The sequence below is a fragment of the Ceratotherium simum genome, chromosome 7 (genome assembly GCF_057802395.1).
Source record: "Ceratotherium simum simum isolate JZ-2026a chromosome 7, ASM5780239v1, whole genome shotgun sequence".
Taxonomy (NCBI): domain Eukaryota; kingdom Metazoa; phylum Chordata; class Mammalia; order Perissodactyla; family Rhinocerotidae; genus Ceratotherium; species Ceratotherium simum.
Window position 1 is genome coordinate 8,603,137 of NC_141906.1, and position 22,603 is coordinate 8,625,739.

Consider the following 22,603-nt stretch of genomic DNA (forward strand, 5'->3'; position numbering starts at 1 on the left):
CTGAATATGTTTAATATATCTAAAGAAAAATTTAGGAGTAAAATTAGATTGGGGGAATGAATTCCCTTTTTTCCTTTAACTAATATGCTTCAACATACGGCTAAGGTAGTGCGACTTGGGTTGATGGGATTGCTGTTTGTAAAGCACAATTGAACTTCCACCAAATAAAAAATCTTCAAATATATACCAAGAGAAACTTCAATGGACATTTATCCTTAAATGTTCAATCTATCCAATGGGTATTCAACTGTTTAACCTTATGCTGCACACAATAACAAAAGCAGCACCCTGAAGAATCTCTGAGCATATTCTTTTTCAGTGTAAGTGTGCAATTCTTCAAACCACTCAAGGAGGTAAAGAAAATAAAAAGCAAAATTTACAAATTGAGTATTGTAATGTAAGGGTTATCTTAGTCCTTAGATAACTCTTTTATGAAATTAGTAATTTTTTTTGTAAAGTGAATAATCACTGCTTTCATCAGCTTGGATGGTCATAAGTGTGGTCAAAAATGGAACAACCCCTGGGCTGGACTGGTGGCATAGCAGTTAAGTTCACGCACTCTGCTGCAGCGGCCCCGGGGTTCACAGGTTTGGATCCCTGGCACAGACCGAAGCACCACTGGTCAAGCCATGCTGCGGTGGCATCCCATATAAAGTAGACGAAGATGGGCACGGATATTAGCCCAGGGCTAATCTTTCTCAGCAAAAAGAGGAAGATTGGCAACGGATGTTAGCTCAGGGCTAATCTGCCCCACAAAAAAAGAAAAAAAAAAGGAGCAACCCATTCTTATCATAAATAATAATAACAATAATAGAGTAGGAGGAAACTTTTGGAGGTGATGGATATGTTTATAGCATAGATAGTGATGATGGTTTCACAGATGTATACTTATCTCCAAACTCATCAAGTTGTATATGTCAAATATATACAGCTTTTTGTATGGCCATCATGCCTCAATAAAGTGGTTTTTTTAAAAAAAGAAATAGAGTAACCTAGAATCTCAATTTTTAAATATTTGGGGAAAAACCAAACCAAAATGCAGAACTCTTCATATGATGCTTCACCTTGAAATCGACCGGGTGATTATGAGTCCCTTTCGTTAACCAAGATTTTAATTTGTTTTCTATACTATGGTGAGGGGCATATGGCAGGCTCAGAACTGGAGGAAAAGTGATCTCTAAAGGGATTCTGTCATTGGGTAGCATGTCCTCTCCTTTGATTACTTGGTCATAGTTAAAATGTTTAGTTTAGCAGGATTCCTAATCAGAGTCTTCAGGTAATAAAAAATATAATTACAAAAAATAAAATAAATCCAGAAAAGAGACAAATAATATAAACTAAGCAAGAGGAAAATGACAACTCCCAGCTAATTCTATAGATAGTGCAACTCTTTCTCTTTGCCTCTATCACACAACTTTCAGAATCATGATACTTATTTGATTCATATATTTAGATTATTAAAGCAACAAAATGGAATCTGGCCTTTTTAGATTACTCTAACCATATGATTAAAACAAACACTAAACAAAAAGTTTTCTGCCAAACGCTCTATTAGGTAGAAACTCAAGACCATCCTGTTTCTTTTACTCCAGTGTTTCAGTGGCACAGTTCATTAACTGAGATTTTCCTTTGTGTGTTCCTCCCCACTGTATTTTTAACTTCCCCTTTCCTAAGGGATGTCTGCTGAGTCCTTGGTATTCCCTTGACTCAAGGCTTTTGTCCTGCAGGCCAGAAGCCCCAAACTGGCGGAAGAGTGGCTTAGCAGAGTCCTAGAAGCAACAGGTACCTTTGGCTTGCTCCCTCACAGAACCCAACAAAGTGACAGCACTGAAGGGGAATGGAGTCCTAAGAAACAGCCAGACGCTATAAGCTTGCACTATGCCTGCACAATGGAGACCTGAGTGGGCTGAAGACTAGGGGTCCCTCTCCGGAGGCCTGCACACAGTAGCTGGGAACCGTGCAAGAGAGGAGGGAAGACTCCCAATGTCTCAGATTGATTTTTTCACTCCTTGTTGAGTGGAGCCCCAGTCATATTTAATTTGAAATTTTTTTTAATTTAAGCAATCTTTCTTGCACCCAATTATTGTGGTATAGTAAAATTCGCACCTGATGCACAATTTTTTTAAGATTATATTGACTATGGTGTTTTAAAGAACTTGGGGTTACTTCTTCTGATTACAGGTTAATTTTCCATCGGATCAAAAAAAAGTCTCCTCATTGGGAGCAAGCTTTCTGCTCATCACTGTAACTTGCTGATGTGCGTATCTTGTATTTTCTTTTCTTTGAGTTTCTTTATAAATTTCCCTTTGAGAATTTACGCCCAGAGCTAGCTTTCTCTTTATCTTATTGGTTCATCTGATCTTGACCCTAAAGTATAATCAGATCTGGATGAGAAAACATCTTCTAATTAATTATAATTTTTTTTTCTTTTGTATCAAGACTTCTTCGAACATTTATATCTTCATTTCTAATTCTTTGGGCTTCATAAAACTGTCAGAAGCCCTGTTTGGTGGTTTGCAAGATGACAAAGGAGAAGACGTGAACCCAAAGCCAGTTCGCTGAGCTAATCAAGTCCCTCCCTCTGCTTCTTTAGCTATGATTATGGTTTCTACAATTACTTCTCGGTTTTTTTTCTAGAAGAAAAAATATTTCAAAGATGTCTATACATATGAAGGATAATATCCTACATCTTTCTCTAATCAAAATAGAGAGAATAATTTAAAAACTATCCCCCTACTCAGAAGTAGAAACTAAAAGAGCTGAGGCATGTGATGTTGAGGGGGAAAAAAAGAGGAAAAAGGAAAAAAAGAGGAGGCTGAAAATTATTAAAAAGTAAACAGGGAGAGAAAGGGTGAAGGAGTTGGGAAAGAGAAACAGTAATGGGAATAGACTTTCCACTAAGGAAAGAGTAATTGTGACACACAACTTCAGGTACAAGATCCTCCCCCACCCGCCAAGAAAGGGTTGGAGGGAAAGTGTATTCGATTAAAGGACATTTAGCAAATGCTTCGACACAGTGGCTTTGACAACAAGATCATGATGTTAAGAGTATTGGTGGCATGCTTTTAGTTTGAACAACTGCTCTTGAGATGTTCGTACTGATCATATTTGAAGAAGAAGCTTCTCAACACCCAGGTTGAACACCAGCAATGAAAAGCCAACAAGATTCTCAATTGCTCGGATGCTGAGATGCTCGACGTCTTGACACAGTGGCAGTCGTCGGACCTACCTGGCTGCAATCCGGCCAAGCTCTAGCAAACAGAGACACACTTCTCTGGGTTGCTTGTGGAGGACTGAAAGACAAGACAGGGGTGGACACCTTTACAATGGAAGGGATTGTAGAGCAGCTCGGGGGACAGGCTCGCCAATGACCCCTCATCCCTCATGCTCCCAGTAAGTGAATCAGTCTTCACGCTGACGTTCACAGAAACCACCCTCTCCCACAGTACACTTAGCTCCACTAAATTCTTAAGGCAGCTTTCAAAACTCTTTGCGCAACCTCCCTCCTAAAAGCCATGAGTCTCAGGAAATCTCACCCTGAAAATTTTTTCTTTAATTAGTTAATATTAGTAAGTCAATATTGAAAACATATGTAGCTGTAATTATGATATACATAGTTGATAGATATTTAAAAACACACAGCACACAGAAGGCTGTGGAGCAAAGACTGGTCTTTTTAAAATCCTGAGTCTATCTTAGCCACTGATTTCAGCAGAAATAATGCAATGAACAAGGATAAAGATTACACACCACAGCCCTTTGTTACCCTCCAGACAGTAATGTCAAGTGAGACTGAAACCTGATGTCCTTTCCTAATCAAATCTGGCTAAATATATGTTAGAAAGAAACTTTCAACTGACTAGATTTTGTATATATGTACCAATATATACCATTGGCCAGCTCTGCCCATAAAATGAGCAAATTAGAAGATTATTCTTTGCACTGATATTTCTATTCTAATATAATCTGATTACTTAATAAATTTGCTTTACCATACTTGCATTTGTTGAGCCTACCAGAGGAGTATGGACTACTTACACTGCTCTCTTTTTTAAACAAGAGAATTTTTAAAATGTTATTATACATATATACACACCTAATAAAGACAACACATATTGGAAAAAAATATTGCATTGTGAATAGTCTTTACATAGACACAAAATCCTGATAAAAGAAAATACTAGCTTATTGATAAACTTTAACAAAAATAGCAATATTGCTTTAATTTTTAAACATAGAATTTTATAATCATTCAATTTCCTAGCATCATTCTATTCCTTTAACTTAAATATCAATTCCTTCTCTCCATAGATTATGGTAGTGGCAATATTTGGTCCACCAACACCAGAATGGAATTTGTTGGGTGAGGTGAGTGGAAAGATACATTTACTTGGATTGTAAAAGTATATGATTTCACTTGGCTTTAAACAGATACAAAGTTATTATCTTGTTATAAAACGTCACCTTTAAAACTTTTAAAATAAATTCTAATCTCATCAGCAATGCTCATTAAAATATAATTGATTTTGGGAAATCTGAATTACAGAATAATTCCATTCTTGGTAATGTAAATTTTAGTTTCAGTTGACCCTTAGCGAATTGTCACAAAACCCTAATTAGGGAAGCCTAAAATTACTTCTAATTAAAGAGAGCTTAAAATAAAGATATCTACTAGCTCCAGTTTCAAATGCACAACTAATTGACTCTGGATAGAGTGATACAATCTTCACAACTTTTGATATATTAAATCAACTTGATACAATATAATGTATGGACCGTAAAATCACATCATTTCAAACAAAGAACAATAGCAAACATCATGACACAGAAGCAAACAAATGAAAATCAATCTTCTTGTCTAGATAATCAATTTCTTCTGACTGGGATTTTTTAAAAAAATTTTGTCCATGGTACAAAATAGCAAAAAGGAGTTCTGAGTGGGAAAAAGGAATACATAAAAGCTGAGGAGGGGAAGATTTTTAAGGCCCTGCTAACACCCTCATCTCAGTGAAAGCCGTGTGAAACAAGTGGGGAAAGCTCCAGAAGGCTTGGAATCAATCTCATGATTTCCTAATGGAAGCAGTGTTAAAATATGAAAACTATTAGTGAACTGACCAAACTCTGTCAATGTGCAGTCGATAACCAACTGTAAAAATACCTGGCCCAAGTATAATGATTCCTTAACTTACTTATTGTATGTATTTTGAGGACTATATAAGCATTGGAAGTAAATAGACACATTTTATGGAAAATAACATTCATCCTGAAGAAAACAACAATGTGGGTAATATAACAAAGACAACGTGATATAGGATGCATTGCTATTGTGTTTTTCTTTGCTTCCTCAACAGAGCTATAAATTTTAAACAGCTTTTGTATGCAAAACTCAAATGTCAAATCTACTGTGGATTCATTAGAAAATCAGTTTGGCAAACTGAAAAGTAACTGTGTGATTCTCCATTTTATACCCTTAACAGAACCAGCCTATAAAATTTAAGACAAATAAACCTCTTCCTCAGCATCATTTCTTAGGAAAATTCTAATAGAAAGATAATGTTTTACTTTCCAGTTTTCTTGGAAATATTATCTTTTATAAAGCAATAATATTGCTTCAAAACACACCTATAATATTGTCTCACATGTTAATGGCTTTTTTAACATCGGGCATATCATGCCTGGCCCATAAAAAAAATTCAACGTTTGACGACTAGTAGGCAGTGAATGAGATAAATCTGTAGAGTGTATAACTTAGCACACTGCCCAGAACACAGTAATTACTCAGTAAGTATTACACCTCAAAACATTGAGGATGATGACAATTATGTGGTGATGATAAGTGGTCGTGACAATGAACAAACTGAATAAAGACTCAAATCTTATCTAGTATCTTTAGAAAAGGCAAGAATTTAAATTATGTAAATGTTTATTTAATTGTAAAAGCAAACACTCTTACCTTATTGCTATAAAATTAAAGTCAAGAGTCTTTAAGGAACGTCTATATTGTACCAAAGAGGTGACTTTCTTTGGTTTTTGCACTCAAGCAAGTTCTAAACCAAAGTCAACAGATGCAAAGAGTACAGTGGCCGTGGGGTTCAGGACACGAAGATCTGGGTGTGAGTGTGAGCGCTAACCTTCACTAGTTGTGCTATCAGGAGAGGTTATTCTATAAAATCTCAGTTTTCCGAGGGAAAACACTATTGCGTATCTTGCAATATTTTTGTGAAGATTAAACAAAGTAATATTTATTGTTATTCTTAGCACAGTGCTTAGCACATAGGAAAGACTTGCCCAAGGTTAATTCTTTTTATTATTATTTTTATTTTTGTTGTTATAAATTGTTTTCTTAAAGATTATCTTCGTTTGGCTTAGTCAACATTAATTCACTGATTTTTTTCTCCTATAAGCATTTTTTTGTGCACCTCTCATGTGTCAGTCACTATCCTAAGCAGTGGAAGAAACTTCGGAATTAAAACACATTACTATTGGTAGATACGTATAATTTAAAGTGGTCCTATTATAATGAGTGCATTTTGAATACTTTATCATGTATACTGTATCAGAGATAGTTAATTCTAAATTTAATCAAATTTCAGGTTAAGCAGGGCTATTTGGCCAGCATCTATAGACAGATACCGAGCAGGTATCCTATAGCTACTCTGAGTTTGTGCTAAGTATAGAGCTTAACTAACAATTACATTAGAACACATCATTTTGTGAAATACCAAACATCTTACCATTAATTTTCCTCTGTCACTGAGGAAAAAGTGATTTAGATGAGTCCATTTTCAATAAATTATCTAAGTTGATTATGTTTTGTATATTTTAGAAGAACAAATAACTGAATGCATGTCTTTGTCAGGACGGTTAGAAAGACAACTTTTAGTACATTGTGTTTGAACTAAAGCCTTCATATTGAGTCATATGTACTACTCATTTTAAACACATTACTGGTTTATCTTTTCAAAAAAATAAGGAAACTTCCACTTATGCTGAAGTTTACAGTAGGAAACATTTTTTTTCACTCTATCGTTGTACCATTAGTACGGTCTTTCACTTTGAGATAGGAGTAGAAGAGGGGATCGCTATTGCTTTCTTTCCTCTGAACAAATTATCTTTAAGACAAATAAGTTCTCTAGTCAATGGTGATTATTATGCAAAAGGTTTTACCATTGGAGGCTTCTTTTTAAATAATCAAAACCATTTCAAAGAAAAGTATAATGCAGAACACCTCTGGGAAATGTAACACAGATCCCTATTCAACAATATGTGGCAAGAGAGTCAATCTTATAACCTAGATTCTATAAAAATCTCATGGGCATCAAATGTCAAATGGAATGCTGCTAGCTCCAGGAATAGAAAATGAGGCTTTCTGCTAAAGCAAGGAGTAGAGTTTCAATGTCACAGAATCCACAAGGATAAAATGCATTAGACCATGAATGTATAGTTTAGCTAAATATATTAAGTTTTAACAGATGGGCAAAGAAATGAAAGCATGAAAAATTGTGCTATTTGGTTTCTGTACATTAGAGGCTACAATATTCATGTCTGTTTTGAAGGAAACTGGTTTTTAGATTTATATTTAGGAATAAAATTCAAAAAAAATTATATTTTTGGCTGAATTCTGTTGAATTATGAAAATATCATAAATTAATAGCGGCCCACTTTCCCAGAGTAGAGAAAAGGTTCTAATACTCCGAAAGAGTAGTACAGTAGAAGATACAGTAAACTACAAGTGAGGAGGGTTGGGTTCTAGTCCAGGCTGCATAATATCTTCATCTCTCAAACAGGTGTCTTGCCTCCTACTTGTTCTTCCTTAGGACGTGGTTTTATGGTTACAAGCACTTGGTAAACAGTAAGCACTTGACAGATGTTACTCCGCTGCGACTTAAGTGTGGTCCACAGACCAGCAGCATTGGCATCAGCTGGGAGCTTGATAGAAACGCAAATTATTGGGTCGCACCCCAGACTTACTCATCAGAATCTATATTTAAACAAGCCCTCCAGGTGATGAGTATGCACATTAAAGTTGAGAAGCACTGAATTAATCAATGCTATGATTATTATAGTAAGCATCAGTTACAATTCCTACATCTGTTTTGTTAAAAATATTCAAATGTGTTTTGATCTATGAAATATGCTCTACAAGTGTTTAGGATAATAGTCATGATGGTGATGATGAATGGAGGGAAAATAACCCACACACTGGATTAGCCTTTAATGGGTATTATGGGCATTTCTCTTCTGCCAGGATTGAAAAGGTACCAAAGATGCCTCCCAAGAGAGTGAAGAGATAGCCACAAACCGCTCCCTATGTCACATCACTCCCAGGAAGACCCAGGCAGAAATCTTTGAGTTAAAGGTAGGAGGCAATTAGGAATAGCACAGCAATTTAGGTGCCTTAAAACTGATCTGAGGGAGGCAAAAGAGGGGAAAAGGCAAAAGAGGGGAAAAGGCAAACAGAAGAATCTCACAAACTCATTAATGCTGAGTGTGTGTGTATTCAAATTTCTCAGAATCACTATTCACATTTAAAATGGGATATAACATCCATATAATCATATAAACAAGGAGAATTCATTCATAATCCCATCAGTAATGAAGATGTGTAGAATAAAATGTAGTTTATTGCCTTTGACACTAAGTTGAGAAATGTCCTGGAACAGGTAGGGCCCTTTCTTTCTCCAGCACCCAGACCTTATGTGAAATTAATGGATGAAGTCACAATCACTCAGAACAGCAATAAGAGGCAAGAGTCTTTTCTAATTTGGTTTATATTTATATATTTTTTTCCTTTTACTTGAAATAATCATATGAATTTCTCGAATTAACTCAAATAAAGCATAACTTCCTGTAACACGGAGGCATTATCTTTGGAGGTAAATGAAGCTGAATTCAAGTCCTAGCTGGGCCATTGAGAAGCTGAGTAACATTGGACAAGTTATTTAATTCTCTAGGTCTCGGCCTTCTCATTTATAAAGTGATGGTTGCTGGGAGAGTGGATATGATAGCACATGTGCACTGCTTACCCACCATTATTGAGCATGTAGCTATTATTATTGAATACTGTAGAGTGAAAATTTGATTCTGGGAAAGCTAGAAAGCTGTCCACTTTCCTAATTCAACCCTGACTCCCTCAAGTCCATGATACACCTGTCATCCCAGAGAGATCCTTAGTTCTCTCAATCAGACTCCATACCGTTCTCTCTTATATTTTCTCGGGCATAGGACAAATGGCTAAATTTGGAAAGAGTTTGAGTTCAAAAGTAAAAAGTGAATTGAGATGCTAATAAGAACAGGTGTGAAAAAATCCAAAGTCTAAAATAAATTGTTCTTGGGAAAGGAAGAAAGTGAATATAAATAACCCAAGGCTGACTGGGTGTCCTGAAATTGTTCTACATTCATACTAATAAAAGTAATGTAACTTTTTTCTACAGAAATACTCTTATAGTCCTCAATATAGACAACAACAACGAATGATTTACCAAACACTGGAAGGCAGGCACAGATTCTTTTTCTGATGCAACAGGTATAAAATGGAAAATGTTCATGTTTGAAAATCCACACATAATCCTTTACAGTTTTGTGCAGCAACATCAAGCCAACACTGCAGGTAGGTCAGTGCTTGACCAGTGTTCAGCAGAACAAAGGATTTGTCAAACTGCTCATCAGTGTCATGCATCAAAAGAAGACAGTGTCACACAGCACACACGAACACAGAAAAAAAAAAAAAAAAAACAACAAATCACACACATTTGCATGCTAGCACAGCAGTTAGCAAACCCTTTTCTTGCTGAGTAGATTCTTTCCCAGAGAAATAGATGAAGAATAGTCATTGGCCTCCAAATCCTATAATCATCCAATAACATAATGATATTGACACAATTACAGCAAGGAAAAATTATGCATTTTTAAAGTATTTCCCCCCATCCTTTTTTTCCCCATCTCCCAGGTCACCAGAATGCATATAAACAAAGCAAAATAAACAAGGCTTTGGGAAAAAAATTAAACTAACTTGACAACTTCTAAATTCATGTGCTAAAGTAAATTACAAATAATAAATCCACCACACACGAATATCATTAACTGAAGGAAACAGTTTCTTACTTAAAATATCTTAGAAAAAATTCCTATAAGAGCATACATTTTAGGACTCATAACTTAAAATTTTTTGAGATTGAGAATAAATCATAGATTTCTGGTCTTAATTTAAATAATAAAAATAATTCATAACAAAATATTCAGCATTATTTTAGAAAAGTGGTTATTAAAGTATTTAACCTTTGAAAAATTATTATATTTACTGTTAGGAAGAATATTGACTAATACAGTCTCATAACTTTTACATCTCTGTCACACTGAAAACAGAAATGCTTTCATACCTAGAGCCTTCTAAACATTTTTTTCTTTACTCCACAATTAAAAGTTTATTTCTTTTAAAATAATTATTGGGGAAATATTTTGTTTTTAGAATGATAAACTACATACTTTTAAACTCAAGAAAACATTCATGTTCATCTTTTTAACCTAAAGCACAATCCTACATATTTTTAAGGAATCCAGTGAAACCAATTATTAGTCTTAATAAATTAGATATGAACAAGAAAATCTCCTCCAGTCCCTAACTGACATGTTAGCATGTTTGAACAGTGGGGGCTGCCGGCGAGCATCATGTGTAGGCCTGTAAGGTGCAAGGATGCTCTGCAGAGCACACAAAGACCTAGGTCATCTGTGCCTACAGCAGGATACAACTCTACAGTCACTTGACATGTCAGGTTAACCTCAACGACACGAAACTGCCTTCACACTACACTGATGTATAAAATTTTACGTCAGTAAATAATTCTCTATGCAAATTGGTTCAAATTGTATCTTAATATAACTAAAGTTAATTATTCATGTTTCAGGGTACATGCCAGACCTGTTTACTGTCTAAAGTTTGTTCACAGATAATTGAACAAGAAAATGCTATCACTTAGCAACCCAGTTACTATTTATCTTACTTTCAAATTCTGAATATATTTTGTTATTTACTAGATATAAATGCTTGACCTCATGTTCATAGTAATCATAATTTTCCCATATCCTTAAATAGTCTCAAAACTATTATAAATATTATTTTTGGTTGCTTTCTATGGATGACTGTAGTTTGTTTAAGCTACCACCAAATGTCATAGATTCAGTTCATTTCCATTTTTTTACTCTTATAAAAAATGTTTCAATGGACATTCTAGTGCCTATCTCTATGTATTTCCTTCAAATAAACTTTTAGAAGTAGGACAACTTGATAAAAGGATATGAACACTTCTGAGGTCTTTGATACATAACATCAAATTGCCCTCCAAGGCATACCAATTTCCAATTTTCTCCAGCAATGTATAGGAGGTCCTATTTTCTTACATACTCAACACTAAATACACAATTTTCTTAATCTTTGCTAATTTTTCATAGTTTTTATTTGCATTTACCCTATTACTAAGCTAACATTTTTATGTCTTTACTGGATTCTTTAAGTCTTTTATAAATAGGCTGTTCATGACATTTCTCCATTTTTCTATTGGCTCATTTATAAAACTACTCAGGATATTAGTGAACTTAGGATATAAGAACTGGCATTTCACAAAGGAAAAACATCTCTCAAGAATGTTATAGAAGATAAACTGCAGGTTATACCCTGCATGTGATTGCATCATACGGCACAGGAAGTTATCTGCCAAGAATCAACAAGACAAGAAGCATGAGAGAAGCATCAGGAATAACCTGCTGTCCATACTCTGCAGTTCATCCCTAGCATACCTTCCCCACCCACGGAGATTTCTTGTCTTTAGCTGTTGTGGAAAGAGAACAGATTGAATGAGTTGTGAATCCAGATCCTCTCGCAAATAATTGTACAAAAAACCACTGCGACAGAGGGCAGCAGATCAGTTGCCGCGAAGATAAGAATGCTTTATGCAGGCAGAGACCTTTGAACTGCTAAAGACAGAAGCCTCTTGATACACACTTGGTACAGTGATCTACTTTATCATTCATTCAGACAGATTTTTCCCCTTCATCAAGGCATCTTTTCATTTTATTTGCTCTTCACAACACTGGGACACAAAGGATGCTCTTCATCTTGTGTGCTACTGAAATGGAATCTTGAGGTAGCGAAAAAAAGAAAAAACCCTTGCCCTAAATTCCCTTTCAAAAGTGAAGTGTGGAAAGACATCAAGCAGAGTACACAGTGCGATTGTTGTGAGAAAGTCAATTCTGCAAGTACAGAGTCCACGGCTATCAGGGGCCCCATCACTTCCCCACCCACAGGGAATAATAAGAAAAAGCCAAGGAGAAAGGGCTCCACTTGGGGAAATGGAATTTCTCATTGTCCTTCCTCTTGATTAGCATGAACATCTATGGGCACAGCTGTTTCCTTTCTCTGAATAATCCTCAAGTCAATGCTATAATATTGGCTCCTTCTTCCATCTCCACAGGGCCTATTATACATCACCTCACCTCCTATTCTGAGCAGCAGAAATTTCAAATTTATCTTTCCACTGAGCAGCAAACTAGAAAACCTAACTATTTAATTTAGTTTGATACCGAGAGGATTAAATAATATTTTAAAATTTCTATAGCCTTGAAAACTTGGTCTTATTAAATTTTCTTGGATATATAAATACATTTTAATTGCAAGGTATAAGCTAGTCATAAAATAGAAGACAGTTAAAATCAAAGATATTTTAACAAAATACTCGAGTTATTATATATAAATTATTCTGGACTTTCCTTTTACAAAGTCAGCTTTTTTCAGAGAAGGTGAAGAACTAGGCCATCTCAAAATACTTCTTGACATAACTATATGCTACATAAGAGTATGTATTTATACACCAGCACCAATATTATATAAGTTGCTTTAGGCTTTATTGTTTCAAGACAAAATGCATTCCTTATTGCCTGAGTGGGGTTTTAAAAAGCCATCCAAGCTTCTCGGATTCCAACCAAAAGTTTTTTAGTTCAACCAACAAAAGAACTCATGGACAGTGAGAAAATGGAGACAAGATCATATTTACATTTAGCTTCTAGTAATCCACTTGGCCTAGAGTAGTCACTGAAAAAAGACTTCTTTAATGAAGACCTGTACAATGAACAAATTAACAAACTATAAAGCAGTTTCCCCACGTTACAGGTCTTCAGCAATGCAGGGGCAATCCAGAATCATAAACCATGATGTCATCTGTCCACACAAGAAGAGCGGACATTCACTAGATCTTCCGCAAATAATTCCTTCACACTCCCTTCCTATAATCCTCCACTCACCTAGTTTCCTATAAACCTGCAAGTTAAAATCTATCTATAAAATTACCACTGGACTAAAAAAGAGTTATATACGACACACACATCTGCTATCAAGCTTGTTTTACTTTGATGTGAGAATATGGTAAGAACACTCAAAGCCCATTTACATAATCAGCATGCAAGGAGCACACTATCGTATATCGTATGCTACCGTGCAATTATTCTGGTTTATTTTTCCTTCCGGTATAAAATGTTCTCCTACTCTAAATTCATGTAATTCTCTTCTCTGCTGAGAGAATTCTCAGAAATTTGATGACAATCTTTTCCCATATCACATCAACTCCTCCTCTTGGAACAAATACAAATTTCCTTAAGCATATAAGATGAGTAAGATTTTAGCTGTTACCATCAATTTCCTATGTGCGGCAGGGGAATATTGCTTTCTGAGGCCTGGGGCAGAGGGTATTCTGACTGTTTGGAAGGCAATTTGTATACTTGTTCTCTCTGAAGGATGCTCAGCTTACTTTAATGTTAATATTTGATATTATCTGGTATTGTGAATTGATTTTTTTAAAGCCTCAGGCTAAAGAACAAAAGCTTCTCCTCTCTCTCACCAAAGATGTCTCCTTTTTTACTTAGTTCTATTTCACTAGAATGGGACTGTAATTCCAACATTCTTCACATTAGAGCTGTACTGGAGTGGCGCCTATATAGGAGATTTGAACATTTAATGGTAGGGTATCAAGTATGTCAAAACACTGAACATGTATGCTTTTTCTCAAGGAAATACAAAAGCTCGTTCTATGGTCTGGAAGTGGATTTGCCAAAATTTGATCATAAAATAAAATAAGACAGAAAACTACAATTATCTGGGTAGGCCTAGGCACTAAGGTATCTATCTTCTATTTTATCATTTGCAATTACCCCAATCTTCTGCTTGCTTGCCTGATTTTGAACTCACTAAAAAATAGATAAATACATAGATAAACAAACTTCAGTTTCAACAAAGATAAATTTATGGGAGATGGTGCTTTCATATTTTTGTAGAGGTGAAAAGACAATAGTGCTCTTGATGGCTGGCTGGAGCACATATAGCCACCTCTCCAGTCCAGGCTGGAGCCAGGTGGTAAAATTGAACCCTATGGCCCTATTTTGCACTGTAGAAGCTTGTTTTTAGCTTGGAAAGAATTGTGCTCCTTATGTTCCTATTCTCTCATGCATAAGGTGACCAATCGCAAGAGGACATGCATCTTTCGACCTTCAAAGACAAGTTTATGACAAATCTGCAAATTGTTTTTCCAACTATAAATTTTTTAAAGTTAATCTGTGAAATGACATCACACACAAAAGTTAGTTCTGAAAGTCATACGGACAAAGACAAAATAACTTGAATACTTTATCAGCTAAAATTCTGAAGAAAATACATACCCAAACCTTCCGACTCAAACAGACATGTTTCATCTACCCCTAAATCTCGGCACCAGGATAAGAAATTTGCTGTGTTGTCTCGGGCGAAAAAGGATCCTGAGGGTGCGCTGGCTTTGCATGGAATCTTCTTCAAGGGCAGATTCTGAAAAACAAATCGCTCTCTGGTGGAATATCTGGCAAAGTCATCACAGTGACACATTACACATTTATGTTATGAACAAAACACTTTGGAATGACCTCATGTCAATAAATAGGTTTGTGAAGAACTATAGAAAAGGAAGCGAAATGCAAATGAAACTTACCTGGCATTAAGGGACTATGAAACTCTGTGCCTGTAAATGTATCCTCCCCTTTTTAGTACCTAGTAGTAAATATACCTAAGTCCCTTCCTTGGTTCAGATTGCCTGTTCTCTTTCTCTTCTATTATTTTTTTGGCCTTCTCTTTCATCTAAGCATTCTATTAGTATTTCTCACAAAGTAGTTAAAAACTTATTTTTCATTTGTGAAAGAATGAAACACAAATATAATATATGAATATATACAATATATATAACACACATACTTGCATTCTTATGTGTGTTACAGTGTGTGTGTATACATACACATACCATAAAAATTACACAAGAATCAGAAAGTCAAAAGAGAGCAGCAGAATTATCTAACATCACAAGTCTCTCTTACTAATACCAAGAAAGGAGAAATATTAAAAATCTTTTAACAATATTCTACTGTCTTCCTTCCAGACTATTTCATTTTAAACACAGGGTATTGTTATATTATATAATATAAAAATAATTCCTGTCAGACTTCTGCCATCTGAATTTATTATTTACATTGTGCAGCATTTCTTCTCTGGGATAAGACAATGCATAAGATAAGGGAGGGTGTGAACCGGGACAGACTTTTCTACGAACAGTCTCTCATAAATTTTAGGCAGGAAATCTCCCTTGGCACCATACTGAGTGTTATAAAGAGTTGTGTGTGTTTTTCCTTTAATAGAATATAACCAGTCTCCATGGCATTCCATGAAGTCATAGAATATGATTCTATGTGATGCGAAAGACTGCGCTGAGTATTTGGATGATGTGGGCTACACAGAGCTTTGCCTGAGAGAGCAAAAGGATCAAGAGAGAAGAACTTTGTGATTTCATTCATAGATAGGATGTTTCCTCTATTCACTGTGAACCCGCGAATACAAACAAAATGTCGTCGATTATTGAGTTTATTTACACAGATGTTTATAAACAATGAAATGGTGGCCTTAGTGGATTGGTGAAGTCCTGCTAATATCAAACTGTTACTAGATTTCTTCATGTCCAAGAATTTTATGGCCACGAAAGTAAAACATCCAGCTGCTACATCACTTAAAGGCTGTGTCTGTCCAATCGCAAAGATCCATCTCTTTGTTGCTGACTGAATTTGATGTAGGATAGACATAATCACAATTTTTGCATGAATCCACAAATACTTATATAGATATATACTTTAGGCACTATAGATATATAAATCATATACAGAGTTCCCTATATAGCAATACCCCCTTAACCAATTTGGTAAGCAATGTTCTTCAAAGAAATGCTTTCCTATATGAATTGTAAAAACAATCAGAAATAGCATAGTATAGTGTCTCCTTTATAAAATATTCATGAACGTCAATTAGTCAGTATTTATTAAAACTAAAATACATATATCCTTAAATCCAGCAACTCACTTCTAAGAATATATCCTACAGATATAATAGCATTAGTAGTTAAAATATACGTACAACTATATATGTTGCAACAGTGATGGAACAGAAAAAAAATAGAAATAAGAATATGTCAAGAGAGGGCTGGCGGAATAATATATAGTATACAAATACAATGGAACTCTATGCAATCATTTAAAAAGAATAAGATAAATGTGTATGCACTGAACCATAAAGATGTTTGGTATATACTGTTAAGCAGGAGCAAATAATTTGCAAACATATATATATACACCACAATTTCATTTTATGATGTGTGCATATACATATACTGGTGTGTGTATGTGTATATATATACACACACAATATAAATGGACATATATAAAATTATATTGCCTATAAATATGAATATTTATTTATACAATGTTAATTTAGAAAAAATTCAAGAAGAACATGCATCCAATTAATAGTAATTACCTTTGAGGAAGGTGACTGATGCATAATCATTTACTTCTTATTTTACATAATTCCAAAATAAGTAGTAGGATCTTGAGGGACTTTGTCATTTTATCAATATTTTCAGATAATCACAATGAGTAAATTATGTCAGCCAAAATATTAAAAAAGAGGATTTGCTGGGACAAAAAATCTCCAAGAGGTGAGTCTATAAAGCTTTTTTATGGTGTGAATATGGTTCTTTAAGAAAAGAACATAAAAAGATTCAAACACTGAGCCATTCTAAGATCTGCCACTTCTAGCCCTGTGTAGCAGAAAAAACTTGCAAAACCGCATCAAACCAATGAATGAGTTTGCGTACAGGAACTATAGCCTAGGAACTAGAAAATATTTGACGTAGCTAACGGCATGCTAAAGGATGTGAGGTGCACGGTTTATGTGGCAACAAGGAATCCAATATTCATATTGCACTGGAGAAGCTAGAGATTGATTTGACACTTAATCCACCAAGGGACACATTTTGAGAGAATACCCACAAGCGACAAGCCCTCAAAAATCATTCAGTCTCCTCTTTAAGAACTTACAAGGACAAGCACTGAGCACATAAATGAAAATAGTATTTTTCCCCCTACAAGCTTGTGGTCCTTACAAAGTCACCTACATATCATATACCAGAATGTATTTATTTAAAATTCATTCATATTGAAAGCTACGAAAGTTATTTTAGGACAAATAAAATGATAGCTGGCTGTTGATACTTCATAACTTGGGAATTCCCAATGCAGAGGAATTCAGTGTAACACTGAGCCAACAACTTGGCATTTAAGTGATTTATGGGGTATTTGTTTCTGTTCTGGAGCTGTTGGAGTCAGTGCTTCCATGCCAGCTGAAGACTGGGAAACTGTAGCCATGTGAACGGAAGCTTCCAGTATTCATCCAGATGAAATATTTTATTTGGTAAAGTTTTAAAAACTCATCCTCATTAGTCCAAATGACTAATGAACCTCACACCCAGTGCCTACAAAGTCCATCACGTATAACCAGAAGTAAGGCTCTCTGCTCATTGGCTGAGAGCAGTAGTACATAGATTATAGGATCCAATATTTTTCCCAGTTGCACACCAACCAAAAATCAAAGGCTCAAGAGTCTTCCCAGAGTTGTTGTGCCATTTATAACTAAGAGTTTTAGAGGTGAAGTCTGCTTTCACCAGCACTCAATACCTTTGGAACTTAAAAATATTTTTGACATATTTTGCACAAAAATATTTAGAAAAGGCGAAACCCTTAGCAATTATCTCTCTTCCAGTTCCGTGATTTTTAAATTTAATTTCTCTAGGTTCTCATGAAAATCCTGGGGGAAAAAGCCACCTCTGAATCTCTTCTTTTTTGTGTGTGTGTGAGGAGACCAGCTCTGTGCTAACATCTGCCAATCATCCTCTTTTTCTGCTGAGGAAGACTGGCCCTGGGCTAACATCCATGCCCATCTTCCTCCACTTTATATGGGACGCCGCCACAGCATGGCTTGCCAAGCAGTGCGTGGGTGCGCGCCCGGGATCCGAACTGGCGAACTCTGGGCCTCCGCACCGGTCGGCCCCTGAATCTCTTCTTTAATATCAGTAAATAAAATAAAAACTAACTGATATATTGAATAAAATCAACTTTCACCTTGCCAAGGAAATCTTGTAGAAGAGGCTTAGAATAGAAACCTGCCATGAGTAATTATGGACGTGTATACTTAAATAGCTGAAAAATTGACCACAAACACGGAGAGGAATACTTCAGATCTAAAGAACTGGGAATTCAAAATAGAACCTCCACACATAGCTTATTTGATGTATCTTACATATTAGTTTTCCCTTTACTGCTTAACTCTGCAAAGAACTCCTACAGCATTTAAATTAGATACCATCCTTAACTATTTATACATATGTTTTTCCAGACAATGCTGTAATATGTTATGTCCTCCAAATCTGGTTGATGAATGCATGAATGACTGGCAGACTCGACCCGTCAAACCAGATCATAACCAACCCAAGGACAGGAGCAAACACTCTGTTTCAGAGATTTTACATTCCCAAGGGACATAGTTCCAGGGCCTTCAAAAGTCACAAGATTCATAGCATAATTATACATAAAATCCTTCCCATAAATTAAGAAAAGCATAACTGAAAAATTTAAGTAACATCTTCCAACTATTTTTGAAAGTTACTGAATACGGAATGTTGAGTAGAGAACAGTCGCCAAGCTGAACTGAGACTGGGTAGAAATTTAGGCTCACTTACTCACTAGCAAGAGTCATGCTACTATACCAGCCTCCATGGTGTGGGATTCAATATTTTGTCTTAGCAAAATGAGAAATGACTACCAATAAACTATTGGTATCATGTGCAAGTAGTCAATAGGATGCATACTAACTTTTCTAACGTCAAGAGTCTAATGTTTCTTTTTATATTCCAATGGGATTAACCCAAGATATGTACTCACGGCCCCTAAAATACTTACAGATTGGATGATTAACATACAAGAGAATCATGTGAATTCCAAAAGTGCCCTCCCCATTCCTTCAGGCAATAGCCAAGTTGGGTTGCAATAAAAAGAAAATTTTAATTGCTTCTAAAGGCTTTTAATTTAATCCATTACCTCTTAGGTTAATCACCTGCTAGGGCTTTGGAATCCAATTACCTGAATTTAAACTCAACTATATCACCTTCCTGCTATGATACTTGGGGAAAATTACTTCACGTTTCTGTGCCTCAGTCTCCTCTTCTTTTCAATGCACTTAAGAAAAAATGCATCTTGTTGGCTATGCATGTGTGAGAGTGAATTAAATAATGTAATTCAAGTGTAGAAGGCAGTGTTCAACAAAAGTTATCTATTATCATTGTCATCAATGCAAATAAAAATATACTGAATCACCTATGATTTCCTTCTCTCATTTGTTCTTGCAAACATTTCATTTTTTCTGCTATGGGTGCAAGAACTCAGAAAAAGATTGGCGAACGATTTACTTCTATCTTCACCAATTGAACTTCACCTTTAGAATAGTTTTCCAATAGAACTTTCTGTAATGATGGAAATGTTCTGTATCTGTGCTACCTATTACAGTAACCACTGGTGACATGTGGCTATTGAGCACTTGAACTGTGGTGAGTGTGACTGGAGAACTAGTTTTTAAATTTTATTTCATTTTAATCAATTTAAATTTAAATAGCCACCTGTGGCTGGTGACTGTCATATTAGACGGCACATTCATAATGGGGAAAGTAAAGCCATTATCTGGGGGTTTAGAGAGTCCAATATTTGACCACTTGACTAGTTTCCCTCTAATTAGTATTGTCCTCATGTCTTTCAACTCCTCTCAAATCCAATAGTTCCTCTGGATATAGTTTCAGCACACAACTATGTTGGTCATTTACAAAGAGTTTACGCATATGTTGCAGAGTTCAACATGTGTATGTCCTAGTTACGGTGTCGTGGGTGTTACAGCTTCAAAAGCCCAGTAGTAACTAATTCTACCTATAATACTTATAATAATCTACACTTAGAGAACCAGGATCTTATTTGTCATTATACTGCCACATTGCCAAATACAGTGCTTTATGCATAAGGGATAATGACTGTTTTCTGACAGTGCTTTACACATAAGGGATACTGACTGTTTTCTGAATCATACAGTGGCTGGGAAAGCAGAGAATTAACATTGTGAATGCCTACCATGCTCTGGGCACACAAAACTTACTTTCTTATGGATTATTCAATTTAATTCTCCAAAAATGACGCCATGAATTAGGTAGGTAATACTATCTCCATTTTCTAAGGTGAAAAAACTGAGCTCATACACAGTTCAAATCAAATCATTCAGTCTCATACCTACACACTTCTAACTGTTTCATGAGAGCTCACCAATGCCTGGAATTTAATATATTTCAGCATTTGATTTATTTCCAATTTTTGGCAGGGTAACATTAAAATAAAGAATTATTTTCATATTCTCTCTCACCTACTCAAACTAGAAAAAAATGGAGAGAATGGTATCTTTAGTTCTCCATATGCAGTGAACTGAAAATTTAATACTAGTAGTTTAAATGACCCATTCTTCACAAAAGTTTGAGACAAACTACTCCCCTTGATTACATCGAGTAGACATTTCAGATATAAAACAGAAGAAATATATAAAAGATGTGGAAATTGCCAAGAACTAATATTTTTCCATTTCCAAAGGGTATATAGAATGTGCTGCTCAAATATGCAGACAATAAAGTCACTCTTTCCATGATTGCATTAATGTTTCCACTTGTATCCTCTTGCTACTTTTAGTTTCACTGTAAATTTTATTGAAAAAAATCTCTCTCAATAAAATTATTCCATTGAACATGCAAAGTATCAAGGTATTTAAATATAATTACCAAGTGGCTTTAGAAAGGATGAAAATATATTTTTCAAGATCAAAACTACTGAAATTAAAAATAGGGGAAAAATTCTTTCTGGTACCATCAACCTCTGCTGAGGACTCTGCAGTAGGACCTCATGTCTCAGACGGAACAACTCTGATTTAGGACAATAGCAACCGAACTCACTAGGATTGAATTCAAAATGGACCTTCCCTCTCCTTTCCCTCTCCAAGATGTATTCCACTCTGTAGAAAACAGGTCTTACAGCAAAATTTGGTGTAATCTTCATGCTGTAATGTCTTAAGAATATTCACATAAATAAAACAGAAATATGGAAAAAAAGGTTTCTCACAGTAGAATTCTGGTATACCCTGTAAAATCACGAGGAAATCACTTAAATAACAAAGTTAGAAAATATGTTAGGTATTCTCAATTATCTGAAATTATCTCCATCATAATGTAAAATGATGTTGAAAATGAAAGTCAAGCCTAGTGTTCAAATTTCAGGCTTAAAAGATGAGTTGGACAATAAAAAGATAAACGAGTTGAAAATTTATCTCCACACAAAACCCTGCACATGGATATATATAGCAGCTCTATTCATAACTGCCAAAACTTAGACGCAAACAAGATGTCCTTCTTGTGAATGGATAAATACACTGTGGTACATCCAGACAACGGAATAGTACTCAGCGCTAAAAAGAAATGAGCTATCGAGCCATAAAAGCCATGGTAGAATCTTAAATATATATTACTAAGTGGAAGAAGCCAATCTGAAAAGGCTACGCATTATACGATTCCAAGATTGTGACATTCTGGAAAAAGTAAAACTATAGGTGAAGCCTATAACCTTAGGGTTACAGTAGATATTAAACTAATTTGCTGTTTTTCCTGTTTAACTTAAGGGGTGACTCAGGGGTCTGGAGGATTTGTGAGCTTGTTTTGCAAAGGAAAGAGAATGCCTTCAGGGAGGTTGTGATCACCAGATGGCTGGCCCTCAGCAGCCCTTTGATGCCTAGAAGTCAGATTGCCCAGGGGCTTGTTGGGAGTGACTCCTTTGTTTCCCCAAAGCTCTTCCTGCCAAACCCCTTAGCTCTATAAAATCCCCCTGCTTTCTGTTCTTGGAGAGGCAGATTTGAGCGAACCCAGGCTCCCACCTACTTGTTGTGGCCAATTCAAATAAATCTTTCTCCATCTCCAAGCACCAATGTCTCAGTATTTGGCTCTCTGTGCATCAGGCATATGAACTTGAGATTAAGAGGCTGAGTATCATAGGGACAGGAAAATGATTAGGGGTTAGGGAGGAGGGTGGGACGAATAGGTGATTTATCATGAGATTCATCACACAGGATTCTTAGGGCAGTGAAACT

At 35.6% G+C, this 22,603-nt stretch overlaps 1 protein-coding gene across 3 annotated transcripts in view; it reads right to left on the bottom strand.

The window, feature by feature from the left end:
• GAS2 (growth arrest specific 2) overlaps nucleotides 1–22,603 on the bottom strand; it is a 129,171-nt gene that overhangs the window by 65,857 nt on the left and 40,711 nt on the right. For all 3 annotated transcript variants that reach the window (XM_087433976.1, XM_014783601.2, XM_087433977.1), the window contains 2 exons: nucleotides 14,701–14,842; nucleotides 3,230–3,293 (listed from right to left, as the gene is read on the bottom strand). In XM_087433976.1, coding sequence (XP_087290102.1) covers nucleotides 3,230–3,293; nucleotides 14,701–14,842 — 206 coding nt within the window. The remainder of the gene's footprint in view (nucleotides 1–3,229; nucleotides 3,294–14,700; nucleotides 14,843–22,603) is intronic.